Source organism: Tenrec ecaudatus, chromosome 15 (genome assembly GCF_050624435.1).
Source record: "Tenrec ecaudatus isolate mTenEca1 chromosome 15, mTenEca1.hap1, whole genome shotgun sequence".
NCBI classification, from domain to species: Eukaryota; Metazoa; Chordata; class Mammalia; order Afrosoricida; family Tenrecidae; genus Tenrec; species Tenrec ecaudatus.
In genome coordinates, this window is record NC_134544.1 from 17,987,321 (window position 1) to 18,009,744 (window position 22,424).

At 51.5% G+C, this 22,424-nt stretch overlaps 1 protein-coding gene across 13 annotated transcripts in view; it reads right to left on the reverse strand.

The window, feature by feature from the left end:
* Positions 1-22,424, reverse strand: part of ZNF532 (zinc finger protein 532) — a 112,548-nt gene that overhangs the window by 24,998 nt on the left and 65,126 nt on the right. For 11 of the 13 annotated variants that reach the window (XM_075533187.1, XM_075533180.1, XM_075533186.1 and 8 more), the window contains 3 exons: positions 20,385-20,561; positions 13,228-13,390; positions 8,654-8,935 (listed from right to left, as the gene is read on the reverse strand). The exons of 1 other annotated variant lie outside the window; for it this stretch is intronic. In XM_075533187.1, the coding sequence (XP_075389302.1) occupies positions 8,654-8,935; positions 13,228-13,390; positions 20,385-20,561 (622 nt within the window). The remainder of the gene's footprint in view (positions 1-8,653; positions 8,936-13,227; positions 13,391-20,384; positions 20,562-22,424) is intronic. One more of the 13 variants, XM_075533189.1, reaches the window with a different exon arrangement.

A 22,424-nucleotide genomic window follows, 5' to 3' on the forward strand; every position in this document is an offset into this window, starting at 1 on the left:
GAACACTTGCAACGACGCCGAATGCAGAAGACTACAGGCCAGTGGGTAGAAAGTCTTTCAGTGCTGGCAGAGATCTCTGCATCAGGGTGGGCCCATGTGTCTGCTATGTCTCCCACGGTGTGAGCAGTCTCCCACCTCCAAGGAGGGAATACCAGATTTCCCAGAATCCTCAGGGGAAGGCCATGCCCACACAAAAGCCTCATTGGCTATGATCTGATTGACAAGTTAGACTCCACCCCTTCATTTACAATCCTCTCAAATTGACAATTATGTAACTACCACACTGCCTAACATATTATTACCCACTACACTTTCAGGTCTCTCTGGATGAAAAACAGCTGATGGTAAAAGAATGACGATGAAGCCACGTGGGCAGTGTTTTTACCTTAAAGGGAAAGATTCTGCTTTAAAAACAAACTTACGGCCATCGAGTGGAGGATGGATCACGGTGGCCGGCCTAGAGCACAAGGCAGAACTGCCCTTGTGGTATTCTGAGACTGTAAACTCTGATGGGGGTACAAAGGCTTGTCTTTCTTCCCAGTAGCAGCTGGTGGTTTCAAACTGCTGACCTTGTGGTTAGCGGCCCCACACATAAGCCACTGCACCACATGAAACTCCCTCCAACCCCTTCACTTACAATTCAACGTTAGGCAACATCGGATGTACGGGAAGCCTCGTCCTGGGATTCAGCCACAGCCTGGGACTCGGAGCGCCTCCAGTGGGAAGTGCAGGATTTATCCGGACCCTTGGGTGCTAATCCTCCCCCCAAAAGATGTCCCAGAAGAGTCTATCAAGTTAGGCTGAAGCCCAGCTACTCTGCCACAAGTGGGATTCGACCTCACTCCCAGGAACGCTGCAATCAGCGGAAGAAGTTAGCTGCACCAGGTGTCGCTGCTCCTGAGTCTGTCCCTGGACCTCGGTCCAGCCTTGGACCCCCCAAACCCACCCCACCTGGTCCCTGCCCTGGTTTCCTTCACCTTCTCACTCATCTGCCTGAAATCCTCCAACTCGACCTCCCGTTCTCCAGGATCAAACAATAGACCCCTCGCTACCGTCGGCGAGTTCCTTCGGCCCCAGGTGCGGAGGGCCCCGTGGCCTTGTTGACAGCTGCCGGGCCATCCTGAGAGCTGAGGCCACCTTTCTTGGGCATCAAGCCCCTCTCACGTGACAGTGGGTCCGTGGCCCTTGGAGAAGCAACACAAGGTGGGTTGTTTTGCTGTCTCCTGGCCATCTGTGAGTATTGCTCTGGTTACCCGGCCAACCGCGGCCTGTGGCTGCCCATGCCCTGCATGCGCTAAGCAAGTCTTACGAAACACCCCTTCCACGATGGGCTGTTTCACGGCCATGGTCTAGTCTAATTTTAACTGAAAGCACGCAATCACTGAGGAACCACTTCAAGGCCTGCTAACGTTCCCACCCACGCTGTTTGCCTAATTGTTTCCCATGTAAAGAGATCACCAAGCTCAAAGGCAGAGCCGCGCTCAACAATGGCGGGTCCCGTCACGCCCAGAGAAGGAAGTGTCCTCCTTGGAGACGAGGCCATGGCTTGCGTCAGGGAAAGAAAAGATGCGTGCGGCCAACCAGGGTGCTCCGGGAAGCGGAGAGGCACTCAGAGGGGACGGGTGTGAGGCTGAAGGGCACAGGAGCCAACTCACAGGGGTCCCCGACGAGGGGGGGAAACTGGCGACAGTAAATCTGGCAGAGGGCAAATCTCCAAGAGGTAAGGAAATGTCAACATCCCAATGACAAACCATCCAATTTAAAAACCGGAGTCACATCACCAAAGACGACAGACAAGCAGCCAATCAACTTGAGAAGAAACCGTGAGCCATGAAGGAGAAGCAAGTCCAGATGCCAGGGTGTGATCATCTCACCCCGGCAGTAGCAGCCATGTTCAAAGGGACAGAACATCTATCAGTAATGCAGATGAAAGTCAGAAATATCGTGATTCTATAACCCACTACTCAGTTCCTGTCCTAGAGTCAGGCCATGGATATATATCTGAGCACCCATGTTCATCGCAGCATGAATCACAAGAGCAAAAAAAAAAAGGGGGGGGGTGGAGAACAAGGTAAAGGGGAAGGGAGACCAGCCTGGGAAAAGGTACAGCCAGATGACAAGAGGATAATGACACTCTGTGAAGAACACCACTGGATCATGTATGTAAAAATTACTCACTGCCAACCTAACGGCATCACCCTTTCACCTTAAATACCATGCTGCACTATTTTAAAAGATAAAGCAGAAGAGGTCTGGAGAGAACCGCCGCAGGTTAGAGGAGACCAAGGAGACAGGGTTAAATACAAGACCGTACTTGTGGACTGGCTCTTGGATTAGAAAGTGGGCAGGGTGCCACAGCCAGCCATGCTGCTCTGGACCAGTTGGTCTTGCGCCAGTTTGGCCCGGTGCTGTAGGGAGAGGAGGCACCACGGTTAGGGAGGAAGTGCTCAGTTAGACGATGGTAGTGTGGTTCGGAAGAGGGCACTGGGGTGAGAGGGAACTTTTCAAAGCCCCCTCATACTAATACCTGGATAGCCAGGACCTCTGATCGTAGAGAGTTTCCTTCAAGTAAAGTTAAATATTATAAAATCTACTAGACGGAGCGGAAATAAGAGAGAGGGAGAATATCTACTAAGCACTGTGCTAAGTTCATGAGCTCATTTTATCTCGTCTTCAAAGGAGCTGACGTGGGAATATGATGGTGTGCAGATCACACACCACGAAGCTGAAGCTGGGAGGTTTCCCATTCCGAAGCCACACAGCTGGTAGGTAGGCAGGTGCTGGGGCCAGAATGAGAAAGGCAGCCAGACAGGTTCCAACAGCCTGGGGGGGGCTCCTCCTGACATCCAAGTCAATGAACAGACCCACTTTGTGGTCCACACACCTTGAGCTGTGTCTACATCCACCAGGAATGTAGACAAAGATGCGGCCAGGTGCATCCTGACGGCCAGAGGTCCTGCAGTTGTGTAGAAGCTACTCTGCTTTCTTGACGGCCACCTGAGTGTGCAGAGTGGGTCTGCTCTGGGGGGAGTTCAAGGTGGGCCCTTTCAGAAGCAGACAGCCAGATATACCTCTGGACCTACCTTTACCTTTCTGAATGTGAAGACAAAGCTACTAAATATCTTTGTTCAAGAAGGCGAATTCCTTGATTTCATTCAGTAGGGATTTCCTTTTTTTCTTAATATGGGACTAGAGGGGGTTACAGGGTATAAGCAATTATTAAAACCAAATACACACATATCCACTGCCCCGCTTCCATCCACCCCACCCAAAAACAAGAGAAAAGAAGACCACTGAAAAAGCCAGGGCAGTCGTGAATTGCTGGTGACCTAACTGGGTTGGCACTTAACACTTGGGTTCACACCTATCTTGGAATCTTCTCTCCGAGCACTATCAGAGCACGGTGGCACTGAAACAACGACGCACTGGGGCAGGCAGCGTGTGCGCAAATGACGACGGAATTACTGTGCGCATGTGTATCGACTTCTGAAGTTACGATGACAGCGGTCGGTCTACCGTCCCAGCTCCCTGGTTCAGAACAGTTCCTTGTCACACACAGCACACGGGGGTCTTTCCGTGGCAATCCTGTGAAAGCAGAGCTTTCCAAAAACCACAGCCTTGGGGGAGTCACAAAGACAGCAAACGATGCTCTCCTGAGACGGGCAGCCTGGGAAATTCCCAAGCCCTGGGTCACGTGTGTGCTTGCTTCCCTGTGTAAACTCCACAGGCGCTGGGGCAGTGGACACCCTCAGACAGTCCTCGGTGTGTACCACCCCAAAAGCAAACCCACTGCCATCGGGTCCTGCTGCCGGCGCGTGGGATCCTGCTTAGGATGTCAGAGTCCGTAAGTCTTCGTCAGAGCAGAGAACCTCAACTTTCTCCCAAGGAATGGCTGGTAGGTTTCAACCGCTGACCTTTAGATCGTCAGCCCAAAACTTACCCAGCACCACCACCCAACGCAAAACACCCAGAAACCACTGAGGCAGGTGTCACCCCCATTTTAAAGAGGACGCAGCTAAGGCTTCCTGCATTCATTCTTGGACTCGTCCACTAGTAGAAAAAAACAACTGGAGCCCCCTAATCCAGCATTCCCCCCCACCCCCATCTGCCCTGTGCTGCCCTGCAGTGGCCTGTGGGTTGCTAGGATCCACTGGTTATTCGGCTGCCCGTGATGGACAGGTTTCAAGAGAGGGTCCACACGCAGACAGAGGAGGATGCAGTGAGTATCATTATTTCAAAGTAAGCTAGGGAGACGTGGAGAAGACGGAGAGGAGGAGACTTGAGTCGTGGGTGGAGGGAAGGAGACAAGGGGAAGTGATACAGGCACGATCGCGTCAGACCAGGGGCGCTCAGGCACCGGATGCTTCGCCCCACGCCCCACGGCGGACGCGCTCTGCACACATCACTGGCTTATAGTCTTCCTCCACCCCTTCCATACTTCCCGAGTTCTTTCCAGACCAGAGCTACAATCTAAATCAAAGGGAAGGGCTCCTCCATCCCTTCTAAAGTAATCCTACAAAGCCCAGTGGCCGTGCTGGAGGGCTTGAGCTAACCTTGGCGGCCATGCTCCTGTGCCCACGCCCAACTCTTGCTAGTCCCTGGGCCACCGAGCTTAAGAATACTGTCTTTCTTTTGGGTTTCACCGCTCAGGTCCTTCTCAGCAGAGAGGGAGGGGGGAAAGGGAAAGGATGAGAGAAAGCGCAGCCCTCTCAAATGCTCCAGCGAAAGACCAGGCACCTGGAGGACCAGAAAGGTCTGCCCCTGTGGGCTCCAGCTTGCGAGCCAAGTCCAACAGGCCCTTGCTAGACTCCCCACATCAATCCTGAAGGAAGGAGAAGCCCTGTGTCCGGGCAGGGCATTTTATAAAGTACTAACCCTTACACACGTCCCGGGATTCACAGGGAGCTGTGTGTACCGCTGGGACTGACAGCAGTTCCTCCAGTCCCTGCATTCTAGAAGACCCCGCCCTCCTGAGTGTACAGAAAAACAATAAAAATCGCTCCTGGCAAGGTGTGGTGCTTGTGATCAGCTCAGAGGCAGTCCGTAACTTGAGGACGGCAGCAAGGTCAAAAAGCTCCCTTCCCGAGTGGCGTAGACAAAAATCGCTTAAATAAACAGGACTCCAGCGTCATCCTTTGTGGGAAACAGAAAGAATTCTCCCAAGTTCTCTCCCCCAAATGTATCCCAAACTTAGCTGCTTGCTACACGTGGCGAATGACTATACACTTGGAGGTCAACAGAAGTAGGTCAGGGGCTATTCTCCCTAAGGGTTATCAGCCATCCAGAGCAAGCAGTCACCAGTTTATCCAACAACAAGTAGGACCCACTCCCTTCTGATAAGGATAGTAGTTGTCTGTTTCCTTGTAGGAGACCCCAGAGAAGTCAAGGCCACCCAAGGGAGACCAAGGTTAGGCCGCCATCATGGATCTAGGGTCTGCCCATCTTGTCACATGTATACCTCTAGTTCCACCCATTCCTATGGGCACACCCCGAGCTCATCCCATTCCTGTCACACTCACGCCTGTCGTACATCCCCTTCCTATGATGTGTGTGCCTATTGTACTGCCCCTTCCTGTGACGTGTGGTTACCTATAATCATGTCCCTGTAAGTAGTTATAACCCTTGGTTAGCAATAAAGTTGGGCTCTCAGACTCTCCTGCTCTCGCTCCAGGACTCTCCCCACGAGGACCACCAAGCGGGGCTGAGGTGAGCATGCTACCATGAATTGTGTCTGACTCCATGACTTCAGTCTCTCTTCTATCTCCCATGCTCTCTATGACGTCACTATAATCTTTACTTAGTATCGCCATACAATTGTGCCTCCAGGACCCATGATGATGTGTTGGAGGCCCTCCTTTCCCCCACAACCCTTTCAACCTTTAACAGGACAAGCTTAGCGGAGATCTAAACCAAAAACACCTGCTGTCTTGAGTCCAGTGCCACCCAGTGGCCCCAATGGACCAAGGGGGCTTCCCTGGAGGGTGGGGGGGAGTTGTGTGGGGGGGGGTTGTTCAAAGGCTGAATCTACTTCTGGGAGCAGACGGCCACATCTTTTTCCCATGGAGCGGCTGGTGAGTTTGAAGTGCCAATCTCAGGATTGGTGGCCAACAGCTTTAACTACTGTGCCACCAAGGATCAGGTGGTCTCTGCTTGCCGATTACAAATCAATTCCTATGTTCTCTAAAATGAAAAAACAATCACACACACACACACACACACACACACACACACAAGTCCTCACTGTCATTCCAGCTCCTAACAACCCTGTGGGGCCGAGCAGAACTGTCCCCGTAGGACTGCAAGGCTGTAAATCTTTATTGGAACAGAAAGTCTCATCTTTCTCCTTTGAAGCGGCTGGTGGTTTCAAACTGCTGACCTTGCATGTCACAGCCCGGTGCATAACCACACCACCACCAGGGCTGGCTCTCTTATGTGCTCTACCGATAACTTACATAGGGATCCTAAAGGATAATTAGTTTTTTTGGCTCACGCAATGGAAGTTGTTCTTTAAAGATATCGTGCACCTGAACCCACAAATCCACTTTACGATCACTGAAAGTGAGTTGAGCGGGTACTTTATGCCTCCTTCATGTGATATAAGTAAAACAGCACCATCGAAGATGTGAGATGCACACACACACACACACATATATACACACACACATATACATATATTCCATCACGATTCTAGGAATTACCAGACTGAGGACAAGCTATGTCAAAAGGAAGCTATTATTGGAAGCGGGGAATGTAGGGACAACCTCAGAACACACCACTGATATTTCCACCATTGAATCCATCGCACGTTAAACAAGAAAAGGATGAGGGCGATCACTACAAAGTAAGATTTGCGTCACCAGGCAACCAGAGGCAGTAGGTGGGCTGTTTTGTCCCTGACTGGGGCAGACAAACATTGAGACAACCGGGTGTGATGCCGCCTGGCTGTCACCTCCTATGAAAAAACCACTGTGCTAAGGACTGGATCAGAATGTTTTAATCCTTCCCAGCGAGAGATGTGCACCAAGCACTTATGGGTAGAAAGCTGCATGTCTGACATTTGCTTTAAAAAGACTACAGCCAAGGCAGCCTTGAGAGGGGAAAATAGATTCAATAAGACCAGAGTCATGCTGACAACTGCTCAGTGAGGCAGGAGGGGTGTGTGTGTGTGTGTGTGTGTGTGTGTGTGTGTGTGTGTGTGTGAGAGAGAGAGAGAGAGAATATTTTCACAAAATGAACTTTTTAGGTGATGGTGCCCAGCTATCAAAAGATATAGGGTCTGGGGTCTTAAAGGCTTGAAAGCAAACAGAGAAGAAGCACGCAAGCCTGTGTGAACACAAGGTGTTAAAGGGATCAGGTAGTAGACACCAGAGAACAAAAACCATCATTGTGTGATCACCTTCCCCACATAAATGCTAAAGACGAATGTGTGCATAAGTAAGTGTGGTGAAGAAGGCTGATGGTACCCGGCTATCGAGAGATACAGCGTCTGCAGTCTTACAGGCTTGAAAGTAAACAAGAGGCCATCTAGCCCAGAAGCAACAAAGCCCTCATGGAAGCAGCACACCAACATGTGTGATCATGAAGGGCCGAGGGGACAAGGTTTCAAGCACCAAATGCAGGGGTGGGGGGGAATCATATCATCATGAATGAGGGGAGCACGTGATGGGGACCCAATGCCCATCTGTAGACAACTGGACATCACTTGCAGAGGGGTAGTGGGGAGGAGATGAGTCACTCAGGGTTCAGTGTAACAATAATGAAACTCACAACCTTCCTCTAGTGCTTAAACGCTTCCTCCCCGCAACTATCATGATCTGAATTCTACCTGGGAAGCCTGGTTAGACCAGAGGATGCACAGTGGTACAGATGGGAACTGGAAACACAGGGAATCTAGGACAGATGAGCCCCTCAGGACCAACGGTGAGAGTGGCGATACCAGGAGGGAAGGTGGGGTAGAAAGGGGGAACCGATCACAAGGATCTACATATAACCTCCTCCTTGGGGTAGAGCAACAGAAAAGTGGGTGAAGGGAGATGCCAGGCAGCGCAAGATAAAATAAATAATTAATAGATTATTAAGGGTTCATGGGTGGGGGGAGCGGGGAGGGAGAGGGAGAGGAATAAGGAAAATGAGGAGCTGATTCCAGGAACCCAAGTGGAAGGCGAATTTTGAGAATGGTGAGGGCAACGAATGTATAAGGGTGCTTTACTCAATTGATGTATGTGTGGATTGTGATAAGAGTTGTATGAGCCCCAATAAAATGATTTTTTTAAATGAAGTTTTTAATACAAAAAAGAAGATGCACATTCCAATTCTGAGTCATTTCAGACTAGCTTCCCGGGATTCATGTCACAGATGGGGCTTCTCAAGGGGAGTCTAGAGTACGTCATTCAAACACCACTAGACATTCTCGCCCCCAACTTCCTTCCATCCTCCCTCACCCCCAGGGTCAAATAAAGTCTACTCTGTGGCAGTCTACTCTTCTCAGGCTCCTCTGTCTACACAAGCTGTCGATGCAGCTGCCCTACCGCGGGCCTGGGGTGTCTGAGTGGGCCCGGAACAAGTTCGGAAGGGTTTGGAAACGCCACAGTGCAATCCGCTCGCTCGACAGGTGAAGCGATCGGCCCGCTCGGCGAGGCGCCTCCACCCTTACCTTCCCGTGTTCCTTCCGCACGTGGGAGATGTACACATCCCTCTGCGTGAACAGCCGGTCGCACTCCCAACACGTCCACCCAGGGCTGGCCACTTTCTTGGACTCCGTGGACTTCTTCACAGGGGAGGGGGACTTCTTTTCCAGCTTCTCTTTCCCGTTCATGGATCTGGTGTCGTCCTTGTTTTGATTCGCTGAGTTCTGAGTCGCGGCTTTGATGCTGAGGGGCAAGTTTATGCCCAAGTTCGGAGGCCCTTCGATGCTTTTCAAGGTCCCGTGCATAGACTAGATGACAAAGAGAAAGGACAGCGCCGTCACAGGTGACACCTCGCAAAGAACGAGCCTGTGGGTGATCGCAGGACATGACTGACAGTTCTGCAGGATCGACATTCACTTCTTTAGCGGGTGCAGAAGGCAGCACCCCAGTCAAATAGGCGCTTAAAACAGAGACGGGAGCACTGACGTTCACGATCGATGGAAGCTGTGTGCTCTCAGCTCCAAAAATACTTTGTAAAGCCCCTTCGTTCTGTCATCTTAAAGTCACGAAAGGAAAGAACTCTGCACTGAATCTAAATCAATCTGGCACTCTGTCCTCCTGTAAGGACCAGACCTCTTTTCGAGACGCCGTCTCTGAGCCAAAACAGTTGGGTTTTCCTATCGACTCGAAAATATTAGGCTAGGCTATTAGGTATTTCAGATCCTTGGCCAACCTACTTAACAAACCCTTGGGGTTGGGGTTTTTTAGTTTTTGTATCTTATGTTGGGGGGTAGGGAGGTAGTTATGGTTGTGATTTTATTCTTCCAATCATCCAATCCCTCCCTTCTTCCTGGGAGTGCCCAGACCTGCAAACGATATGCCAAAAACCAAAACAAAAAAAAAACCTCACTTCCATCAAGGTGATTCTGACTCAGGGCGACCCTACAGGACAGAGCAGGAGGGTCCCTCTGGGTTTCCAAGGCTGTACATGTTTTTTTTAATTTAAATGTTTTTCCCTCAAGGCAATAAATTTTTACAAGAACAGAAAGTATCATCTTTCTCCCAAAGAGCAACTGGTGGGGTTGAACCGCCGACCTGCAGCTCGACATGTAACCCCGCGGTGCCAGAAAACAATAGACAGCTCATCCCCCAAAAGCCCAGGTAAATGGCTTAGCCACCAAAGGGGCTTCCACAGCCACTGTCAACTTTAAATTCCCAGGATCTGACTTCACACGGGGTCCGACTGGCGTAATTTGATTCCGACTACCTGCTCGGTTAGTTCAGACAGGACTTCGTCCCAAACAAAATCAGCCAAGAAATCCGCGCCTCTGTGTACAATTTATCTCCGACGAAGGGCTTCTCCCCGCGCCAGTGAAACTAGGAAGCTTCAGATCCTTGAGGAAGAGCATGAAAACCCTTCCCTGGGGAACCCCGGCGCCCTGAGAGCTGACACGGTGTCGCTCTGGACGCCGCCTCCCTCCGCGAGCTGCTACGTTGCGTCACAGCATCTCAGGCAGGGCCGTCTGCTCTCTGAGGCCCCGTCTCACTCTAGGAAAAGGGCCTCTGTACTTTCCTCATGAGCGGGGCTCGCAAGGACCACCCACAGAGGCCACCGCTGAACTGGCACGCACAAGGGCCTGCTCTGAATGGCTACCCGGCCTCCTTTGCAAAGAGAAAATACGGTCAAGACGGGATGGCTCGGTCGCCAACAAAGGAAAAGAGTAGCCTTTGCTTGTTTCTCCGTCTGCAGAGCGGAAGCTTCCTGTGTCCGGGCGCCCTGGCTCAAGACAGATGCCAACTCTACATTTTCAACCGCTTAAGACCCAAAGACACACACACCCTCTGGTTAAAACATCATCTTTGAGTACGTTTGCAGGAAAATTCGGTTTTACCTCCTTTAATAGTTGAAGAGGGCATTTCCTTTCCCATCCCCCTCAGATAACTTTAAAGTGCTAGAGAGGAAAAAACAGCCGATACCAAGGGCTCAGTGGGAAGTAAATGTCTACAAAAGAATGATGGCAACACGTGTACCGATATGCTCGATACAACTGATACATGGAGTGTTGTAAGAGCTGTAAGAGCCACCAATAAAGTGACTTTTAATAAATAAGTAAATAACAGTAGAGTAGCAAAACAGTCTGTCGAGGCAGTGGAAACAATCACTGTGTTGAAATGAGAATTTCTAGTTTATTTGTTCCTACGCTGTTTAACAAATTTAAGAACAAATTTCTTTTTTTGCCAAAGAAATAATATTGAATTCTTTTAGCTCTCCTTTATTGGAAGGGTTGGGGAGACACTTCTTTTAGAATTGGTTTTTCCTAGTTCCTGTAATGGGTTTTTTACCTAAGAGTTTATAAATGTACATTTGGGTAGAATGAGGAAATGACACGAATTTGCTTACACTGGACAAATAAAGAGCTATCTTTAGGGGAATTCGGGAAACCCCTATTCTTAGCCTGTCCTGCTCTCACTTTCTCTTTCTCTGATTTATTCCTCCTTTCACAAAAAACTGAAAAGGCCCAGGTACTGAGCAATATCAACATAATACCAAGAGCTAGACCCATTGACTAAAAATCAAAATGTGACTCTGACCCATCCCCACACCTGGAAATGCAGAACACGACCTTAAGACATTTAGAACACGCTTGAACGGGGCGTACAATGAGAATCACACAGTCCAGTAACAGTTTGGCAGAATAAAAATCATCCTTCCCTCCTGGTGGCCCCAGGATTGTACCTCTCCTGTCTTCAGTCTCTGGAACCTTGTATTCTTTCAAAGGACAAATTAGCACAAGGGAGACCCACGAGTCTACGACTCCCCCCACAGACAAAGAGGTGAGATCCCGAAAACAAACACGTAGAAGACCCCTGAAGAAGGAACCCAGGCCAGACCTCATGCCAGTACCCTGGCTTTTTCATGAGGACATTTTAGTTTCTCACGATCATTCCTCAAATAAGGGCTTGGCAGGATACCTTTGTAATTTTAGCTGAAACCTTTGAAATACCTTAAGAGGCTTTTACAGTGCTTCGGTGAGGGCTGTGGAACTCTAATTCCCGGGCCTTTTATTCACCCTGGGCACGCTGGCCCATCACCAACGCCTTGCCTAGAAAGAATAGACCGTCTGGGCCTTTTTGAGTTCACGGGAAAGAGGAAATTCCTCGATATGAACTTCAGGAATGTGTTCAAAAAAGGAACTTTCTGGGATTAAAGCCCATTCGTGTAGCTACCTTGAGACCAGACCCTTCAGAATGTAATTGTTCTTTAAACCAACCCTTTTTTTTGGGGGGGGGGGGATTAACAAAAGGGAAAGTTTAAGAGAAAGTGATTCCAGTCACCATACTATTGGGCCGGGGTCTTTTTCCTGTTTAAACACAGACCCCTTCCTCGGAGCCAGGTATTGTCTCGGCCGGTGGAGTGGTCGGCCAAGAGGCTGGGGCTCTTCGCTGACCTCAGGGAGTTGAGGAGGTGGGCTCTAAGGGGAGAGGGTGCTGCTAGACTTTCATGGGAAAGGAGATGGAAAGACAACAGAACACTCCCACGAGCCTTCTGGAGTCCCCTCGTTGGGGCGAAGGGAGGATGGTCCAAATTAGACCTGCGCCTTTTATGAAAGACCATGAACAGAACAGGTGCCAAAGACCACGCTACAACCTGGACATTTCATACCCCTCCTTTTTTTTAAAGTTAATTGGCATGCAAACTCTATACACCACTCGCCCCTCCAGAAGAAAATCCAAATCACTGCCATCGTCAATTCCGACTCACGGCCACCCTCTAGGACAGCGGTTCTCAACCTGGGGGTCGCGGCCCCTTTCACAGCAGTAGCAAAATGACAGTGATGAAGTAGCAATGAAAATAATGTTATGGTTGGAGGGTCCCCACCACGAGGACTGTATGAAAGGACGGTGGCATGAGGAGGGTGGAGAACCACGGCTCTCGGGAGCAGACAGCCCTGTTTTCCCCAACGAGGAGCGGCTGGTGGCTTTGAACGGCCAACTGTGGTTAGCAGCACACCACTTAACTCCCTGCTCCGACAAGACTCCGGCAGCCCTGACTGGGGGAGAGGATTAACGAAACGAAGACGCTCCAGGGACGTCCGTGATACACTAACATAAGGGAGCCAGGGGCGGCTGTCTGTTTTGTAGTTCGTGCAGCGTTAAGAACGTCCAGCCGCAAGCCATCTCGGGCCCTAAGATCATCCACGGTGGTCAACATCACACCTGACCAACGAACGGAGGCCCTTCCGGTCATCACCACGTCAGGGGTCGGTTCAGCAGTTTGACCAAACCAAGCGGGCTCATTTTTTTTTAAGCTAAATGTTTTGTATGGCCCATGAGCCAAGATGCTCTGAATTGCCAAATGGCCCTTGGCAGAAAAAAAGGCTCCCCACTCCACCCCCACAGAGAGGATGGCGGTGTGTGCTGGCTGGTCTTGTCTGCCCTGCAGGTGAGGTCGACAACCACAGAGGAGGTGCACGCGGACAAGGATGCTCACACCGTCCCTTTCCCGGATCCAGCTCCACCAGCCGAGCGTCCGCCTAGACCGCTGGGTGATACTGCGATGGGCATGAAGGAGGGGGGGGGGGGAGTCGCGCGCACACACCTTGATGTGGTCCATCATGAGCTGCTTCTGTGCGTACAAGAGGGAACAGTCCGGACACTTGAAAACAGACACCTTCTGGTTGTCAATGTGTTGGTCAAAATGGCGATACAGCAGGGCTTGCAGGGTAAACACGGTGTCGCACATGGAACATTTATATATTACTCTACAACACAAGAAGGCAGGAGACAGCGTCAGTTGGCCTGCTCCCTCAGGTCCTGGGGGCAGCTACGGCACATCCCGAGCACAGCAACGACCCAGGGGACACGGCGACTCGGCTGGGAACCGACAAGTCAAAGGGGACCGGTGCAGCACAAACACCTATCGCTCCATCTTAGCACTTGGGGTCGAGGCAGCCAACTAAGCAGGCCCTTCACTGTTCACCCCGCCTTCACTGCTCCGAGTTACACCCAACCGTGCTCTCATGAGAGCCGGTTCTGATTTCCTTTCCTGGAGGCTCTCTTGTAAGCATCGAGGGAGGCTGTGTGGGACTTCACAGTCCGGTCCACCGGGACATCCTGCTTCGACACAGATTTTGACTCATGGGTACAGTAGGCCCGCTTGACTCCTAGGGCCGAGCTAACAAGACTGGCCAGTCCCCATGTGATAGGGGCCATGTCCACACCCACTGTCGATGCAGGAGGCCCACACCAGTAGGAAGACATAGACAAGAAAGCCCACACCACTGGTAACGCTTGAAGCTGACTGTGCCGCAGGCGGGTTTAAAACCCCCGCTGTCCCGCTGTGGCTTCTCCTACTAAAGGGATCCCACGCTTGCTACCTTCCAGACTCAGAAGCTCTGGGCTCTGCGGACAAAGTACGCCCTACCCACCAGCACCCACCACACAAGCTTGGGCATGAGATGGCTGGGGTGGTTGAAGCACCGACGCTCCCCCGCCACCAACCTCTTGTCACTTGTGGCAAGCTCACCGCCCTTGCAGGAGGCTCCACGGCCCCTCTGAACAATGGGCACAAAGGATTCTGGGGGGCGAGCGGCTCCAGAAAATGTCGGAGGAAAGCAAGGCTGAGTGTGAAGGTCAGAGATGGAAAGGGCAAGACATCCAACGTGTGCACAGCAGAGCTGGCGAGAGGGACCATGCAAATGCGCTTGTCTTTCTTCTCTGGGTCTTCTGAATCCCCCTCTTCCCCCACAATCCTCCAACCACACTGCACATCTCACCGGGTCAAAACAAACGCATGCATACACTATTTGTTTTTCTAGCCCAGGGCAAACACATGCATTCACCAGCATTTTTTAAAAATGGTAACACTAAGATTTGAGGGCAGGGTCACGGTCCTAGATTTCTATTATATTCATCCGACACGGAATACAAACCCACAGAAATGCCGGTTATTTTGTGATGGCAGCTGAACCGATCACACCAAGGAAGATGGAGCCCCTCACCACTCTCTGGAAGAACGGGAGCTTGAGGGTTTTGCTGACGACTCAAAATGACGTGGGACCTGATGCCGAGCCGAGGCACACAGGGGACGGACGAGTCACTACACCTGGAGACTGGGAATCGGTGGGGGCAGAGGCACAGGGCTCACGGCACGGCGCCTTAACCCCGCTGAAGCTCATTCTTTTTGGCCCAGAAGCCGCTTGTAAATCTACACGGGCTGTGTAACACCACCAGCACAGCCGGTGTCCTCTGTTTAATAAATATCTTCAATTACTGACTGAGAGTATTTCTAGAAGGAAAATCCTGAGTCGAAAGGCTTCCGGGAAGAAGAGACTAGAACCATGTGCACACGGGCACATGACGCTCTGACAGCAGGCAGCTCCCCAAGCACCCGGTCTTGGCTGCCAGAGAGCGGCCTCCACCAACAGGCCCAAGAAGTCCTTATGGAAATGGAGCGAGAAGTCTTGTGTCTGTTGTCCTCAAACACGGATGGGGACGCCTCCAAAGGAGATGGGAGCCCAATGACAGGGCGCACCAGGGGCAGAGAGGAGAAACGAAAATGGAGCATCCAAACGCACAAGTTGAGAATGTCGGATTGCAAATCACTGAATGACACTGGTATCCTTGAGTGCTCGCTGACATAATTAAGTAAATGAACAGCCGAGGGACTTGCATCTACTTAAACAGCAGCAAGCTATTCCTGGGCAGCCATTACTCCCACCACCACCACTATCAACACCACCACCACCACCACTATCAACACCAACACCAACACCACTATCAACACCAACACCAACACCAACACCACCACCACCACCATCAACACCAACACCACCAGCACCACCACTATCAACATCACCATCACCACCACCACTATCAACACCAACACCACCACCACCAGCACCACAGTGGTACCAGTTGGGAAGGAAATAACCATACCAGGTGTAAAGGTAGGGATGATGGCTTGATAAGGGGTAAGTTGCTGGTGAACCGTGTAACCCAGATGACACTAATGCAGACGGGCAGGAGAGAAAGCTGGCAGACACAGCGTGAAAATGCTAGCATCATCGCTAGGGCAGGCGGGCAGGGGATGTGCCTCCTGATGTCATGACGGAGCAGATACCAGCCTCGCTGTGGCTCCCCTGCCAGAGCCCAAGTATGAGAGAGCACAGATGGACCAGGTGCCAGGCCATCCTAGGAACCAAACACCTGTCTCCTCTAAGACAGCAGACACACGAGGAAGGGAAAGACGGGCCTGCTTGAGGTGGCAGGAGACTGAAGACGCATGACAGATCAAACCAAATGCGTTCCTGGAAAGACCTTGGCCCAGAGGGCGTGGGGGAGACCTGTGGAGCCTGCTGCAGGAATCCAAGTGGATCCTGTGGGATCTGTGAAGGGTGGTAACGTCACGGTCCTTGACTTCCTGCCTGGGGAGGCGCTGTACGGTGGCAGTGCAGCCAGTAGGTTGGGGGCAAGAGAGACACCCTGAAGGACGTGGGTCACAATGTCCCCATACTCTCTTTTCTCGCAGACTGAGCGGAAGAGGGAGGAACATGAAGATGGGTAGAACACGCGTTGTAGGCGCCAACTGGAAGGGCTGAAAGCAGGGAAGCAGGAGTTCTCCGTCCTGGTCTCTCGACCTCCATTTCTCCAGAATTGAAGCTACTAAACATCCACACACTCCGTGAGGTACAGATAGAGCATGAGCCTGGAGCACACCCTCCAGCAATGGGGGGGGGGGGGAGCCACAGGGGCAGAATAGCCCAAGTGGGGGGAGCACACGTGGGGGGAGGGACGGGCGTGTGTGATTCCACATAGGCAGCTCCAAGGGGCCGGCAGTCAGGGAGACCTCCCAAGCTGGCAGGATTCCTGGGTTCAGGAAGCAGCAAGGGGCGGCTGCTGCAGACAGCCGAGAAGGGCTTTTTTTGAAAACCAAAGCAAAAGGCCTGAATAGCCTGTCCATATGCACAAGCAAACGAGCAGCAGGGTTAAGTGCACTGTCACAATGATGGAGAGGGACACAGAGAGAACGCGACAGGGCGAGAAGGGTAAAGCCAAATGCCTACACCCACCGATATCAAACTCACCAAGCAACAAAACTATTTGAAAGGGGTGAGAAATAAGCAAACAGAAGGCCCTGGGGGTGTGCAACCGGTTAGGCATTGAGCCGCTAATCAAAAGGTTGCAGGTTTGAACCCACCAGTCACTCCTAGGAAGGAAGATGAGGCTGTCTGCTCCCGTGGAGATTTACCAGTCTCAGAAACCCCGAGGGTCAGTTCTCTGCCCTACAGAGTGGACAGCACTTGGAATTCACTTGACTGCAATAGGTTGGTTTGGGGTTTTTTTTTTAAACCTCTGACTTGCTGTAGAGACCTCTTATAATAATGGGGTGAGACTGCCACTTACTGACTCCCAAAGAGGTCACCCACACACTCATGCCCTGGCCAGTCCAAGGGCCCCTGCCTCCACCAGGGCCGTGAAGGCTACCATCATTTCTCAGGTGGGACACGGGTCCCGTCAATTCAGCGGTGTTGCCTCCCCCCACTCCTCAGGGCCACGATTCCAAATGTGCATGTGTTCTGTTTCTTAGAAGTTTGCCCCAAAGCTCTCTCTGTCTTATCTGATTGTTCACACCCGGGAGCTCTCTCTCGCTTCTCATCTTCAGCAAAGCTGGAGGCGGCATACCAAAGGAAAGTCAAAAAGCACCCAGAGAAGTTGCTGTCAATCAGATGCCATAGAAGCACTAACACTAAGCAGACATGAAAACAGCCGTAGTACTGTAAGCGATAGTAACTGACATTCAGCTAGTCCGGCAGAGGGGAACGGGCGCGGAGGTCCTCATTCAGCGGGAAAGCCGAAGCGGGGTGCTCCAGCCAAGAGCTACCACAGCCACAGAAACAGAGATGGGGTTACTATATGTCAGAATGGGCGGTGGGTTTAACAGCAGGGACCCACACCCAACCACACACTGGAAAGCAAGAAGCAATGTGCTCAGGACACTGTCCAATAGCAAGTTCTCCAGGACCGTCTGCCGAAGAAATAAAAACCTTACGTCTCGCTCTTCAAATTCAGGGGCACGGAGGAGACGGAGAGTGGGCAAAGATGAGATGTTTTAGGCAGCCACCCAAAGCTAAGCCCCAACCTACTGCTGTGGACTTGATGCTGACTCATAATGACCCCAAAGGACAGGGTAGGATTGCTCCCCACGTTCCTTACAGAAACAGACAACCTCGTTTTTCTCCCTCTGGGCAGCTTAGTGGGTTAGAACCGGTGACCTTTCAGTGGCCAGCCCAGCATTGACCCCACAGCCCTGTGACATCCACCGATTCACTAGGGAAATCAGAGGGGGGAAGGAGGTATATTTTTGACATTAACCTTACACTTTAATAGAAGTAGTTAGTGAACAGTGGTGAGAGTAGTGATACCGGGAGGGTGGGGTGGAAAGGGAACTGATTATAAGGATCTCTATATAACCTCCTCCCTGGGGGAAAGACAACAGAAAAGTGGGTGAAGGGAGACGTCGGACAGTGCAAGATATGACAAAATAATAATTTATAAATTATCAAGGGTTCATGAGGGAGGCGGGAGGGGGAGGGAGAGGAAAAAATAAGAAGCTGATGCCAGGGACTTATGCAGAGAGTAAATGCTTTGAGAATGATGAGGGCAATGAATGTACAAATGTGCTTCACACAATTGATGTATGTATGGATTGTGATAAGAGTTGTATGAGTCCCTAATAAAATTACTTTAAAAAAAAGAAGTAGCTGGTGAAACTGAATCATTTGCCTAACTATTAACCCAACCCTGCTAGGAGATTCTTTACCCACCCCCTGTTTTTTTCGGGTGAGGGAGGGTGACTTCCTCATTTAGGGCTACCCACCTAAATAGAACAGAGATGGGTTTAGTGTGAAAACGCAGCTTTGGGGCAAATGTGGGTCACCAGCACGTTGCAGGGATCCCCAGTGGCTTATACAGACGGTGAGGTGGCCGGCAGCCCCGTCAAGTCTGGCAAAGCCAGCAGCCTTGAAGCGACAGAGCCTATGGGCAGAGCAGCCTAGGTGCGAGGGCTCTGTTCCACAGAGTACCGGCCATCACACGCTTTATAAGGAGGCCAAAACCTCCTCTCCAGGCAGGTGCAATGACATTTCCCCAAACCGAGCGGCACAGCCAGCTACATATACCATGGCACACTCCAAGCTCCTCCCCCACGACGCCCTCCCTTGATTCCGGGAGCAACTCTAGTGCCCTGTGATTAAGGAAGTCCACACTGCTACCAAGACAGCCAAGATAAAAAGGAAGAGGGCCAGGAGCATCTCATCCAGGGCGTGCACACAATCAGAGAGGGCCGTGATAAAGAGACCCTCCATGCTCCAAGAGAGGGGCTGGGTCCTGCCCACTTCCAAGGTCACCCTGTTTAAGCCTCAGCCTCACTCTGGGATGAAAGCAGCTCCTCACTCGAGGATGCAAGGGGTGGAGGAGGGAGACTTGTAAAGAGCTCTGTAAGAACACGGGGGCTGGGTGGGGAGGTTCCTGCCTGGCTCCGTGCTCATGCTGGGCCGCTCAGGCAACAGGTAGCCTGGTGAAATACTGAGTGGAGAGGAAGGAGTTAAAAGAGCCAGAGGACAGAATTAAGATCCCCCGCCCACTCACTGCCTCCAGGTAGATTCCCACTGGTGGAGGCCCTGTACCAGATCTCTGAGGCTGCCTCCTCTCCCCAGGAGCGGCAGGTGGGTGCAAACTTTGGACCTTGTGGTCACTGTCCGACACTGACTTGACAGCAGCCACCACCGCTCTTGAAATTCAGACCATGATTTAAAAAATAACAATGAAGTTGTTTTCCCCGCAAATCAAGGTTCCAAAGTGAAAGTCAATAATCAGTCTAAAACCGACGTAACAAGTCTACCCGGAAAGGAAGATGCTCTGGAAAGATTTCCAGGGAACGGTTTCTCTTGCTTCTCCGAGAGTTTACTTGTGGCGATCATCTTCAAGGAAAGAACCAAAGATGCATTCACCTAATGGGCGAAACTCGGTAATAGAGGACCGGAAACGCGGGGCGGACGGGTTGTGTTGCTGAACAGAAAATGGAGTTGGCTCTGTAAACCTTCATCCGATTGACCATAAAGCATTTTTCTAAAAGAACACTGATAAACGTTTCCGGCTCCGTCCACTTTACCAAGTACACCTACTCTCTCCTCTAGGCAGTCAGTCTCAAAGCAGAAGCAAAACCAAAAACAAACCACGGCCGCTGGGTCCAGTATGACTCCCAGAGAGCCCGCAGCACAGGGCAGAACTGCCTGCCCGGGGGTCTCTGACACGGTGACTCTGCGGAGTAGCCAGCCTCGACTTTCTGCCAGGAAGCAGCCGCCGGGTTCCGGCCTCGGACTCCCTGGTCAGCAGCTCAGCGTGCACCCACCCCATCACCAGGGCTCCTGCTCACATGACCGCACGCGTGGCGGACACGCACTTTTTGCTGTTTTACAGACTACAGGTGTCTGGCAACCCTGCGCTGGCCAAGTCTACTGACCCTGTGCACCCGACAGCATGCGCTCCCTGCACGTCTCCATGTCGCCTGGTGGCAAGCCACACCACGGCACACGTCTTCGTCATGCTACGGCACCGTCAGGAGGACAGTACAGGGCGGGACATTCCCCGTGCGGCAGGCAACCAAACAGCTCACGTGGCTCGCTAAGTGGCGACGTCCGCTTTCCTGCGGTGGCCTCTCGGAGGCCTGCCCGCATTCCCGGCGAGATGACTTACTTGGGTTCTCCTATCTTGATGCCGGGGTGCTGTGTGTAGGCATGCGAGTGTGTACTTGGGGCAGACTTGAACGCCATGGGGCAAATGGGACACTTGTAGAAGACTTCACAGTGGGAACCTTGGATGTGAGACTTCAGGGCAGCCACGTCTGAGTACACAACGTTGCAGTGCACGCACCTGTCGGGAAGATAAACAGCTGGTCAGACGTGCAACCCCACTGGGCCAGAGGTAGGTAAAACACGGGGTGTGTCGCCAACGGCCCCCGCTGGGGTCCTCGCGGCTTCAGGAGAAGCTTGTTTTCGTTTTTTTCGGCCGCTTGTAAGAGATTGTGTTGTTCTTAACTGCTTCTGAGCGACGGTCAGGAAGAAGCACAGCAAAACTCAAATGGTCAGGAGTTGAAGCCCCGTTATGGCTGCGAGGGGGTCCGCGTCCAGACTGGGCTGAGGGGAGACTGATGGGTTGGGGCACATCGAGACTGCGGACACACTTTGGCAGAAGATGCCTACAGACTGACCCGACCTTCCTGCCCAGCCCCAAGACCCATGGTGCCTTTCCCAGTAGGAAGAACTGTCACTTTCCAATATAACAAGTCATCAAGAAGACAAACAGAGAGGGGCAGGTGAGGAGTGGCCCCCAAAGGGTCTACCAGACCCACCTACAGTCTCCCAGTCCACCCACCCTGCTCAGTGGAGCCAAGCCGGAGCTGGAGCTACAGGGGCCCTAGGGCAGAGATGGCCAATCACCCAGGTTCTTATCTCCTGGAAAGTACGGGGGGGGGGGGGGGGGGCTTCAAAACACTCATGGGAAAATGCCGTTAAATGTAAGGTCACTGACACAGGTGGAAGAAACTACGTCTGAGTGACAAACTTCTGACGGAGAAACGGACGTCCTTCCAACAAGCACCTCTCTCACTACCTCCCTTCCTGCTGGGGTTTGTGACCCTTTGATGGCCACCTTCTTTCTGTCCCTCTCCCACTCAGACTCTGAGCGGCACTGTCTGGTGGCACTGTCACCCTTCTTAGTTCGTGTGTGGAAAGACCCCCTCACTGCACACTCTCCCGGAACAGAGCCCTGTAGGAAGGGAAACTGTGGACAGTAGAATGCAGGTGAAGAAGACGAAAAAGGGGGCACTGATCTGGGGCCAAAAGTTCTGCCCAACGAGTGTGCTGGAGAAGGACACACGGGGGAGCTTTCCGTGTGGACAAGATCAAGTGAAGGGCCGACCAGGGGCTCAAGTAGAAAGAACATGTTTTAAGAACCATGGTGGCAGCAAATGTACAAATGTGCTTGACACAGTGGATGGATGGAAGGATGAATGGTGATAGCTGTACAAGCCCCCCATAAAATGATTTCAAAAAATAAAATTTTAAAATATCGTTTTGTTGGGGGCTCTCACAACTCATTACAACCGATACATCAGTTGTGTCGGGTATATCTGTGCATATGTTGCCATCATTCTTTTCTAGACATGTATTTTCTATTGAGCCTTTGGTATCAGCTCAACACTAGCTGATTTTCCAATACAATGTCTTACCTTTTTTTAAAATCAAGACTTCAAAAATGGCAAAATTCATTACTCAAATTCTGAATTAAACAGAACCTGATCAATGACCAAAAAAAAAAAAAAGTGAAGGGCTGCGGTATTTACATAATCTGGTGTCAATCTGAGAGGATTAAGAGTGATGGGGCGGAGTCTAGCCTGTCAATCAGGTCATAGCTTGATGACCTCATTTGGAGGCACTAAGGAGATAAATAGCTCACTGGAGGTGGGACACAGGCTCACTCCCTGGGAGACATTGCAGCTGACAAGACACATGGAGCTGCCTCGTTCCCTGAGCTGCAGAGCCACGTGGAGACCCCGTCAGCATTGATGCCTCTACTGCCAATGGATCCACAAGAGTTTCCACCCACTAGTCTGTGATCTTCCTGCATTCGGGATCACTGCATGTGTTTCGTGAGTCTGAAGAGGAATCTATAGTTTGGTATCAGACATAGTGACTAATATCAAACTTAAGGACTTGATCTGGGCAGGGCTGGGAT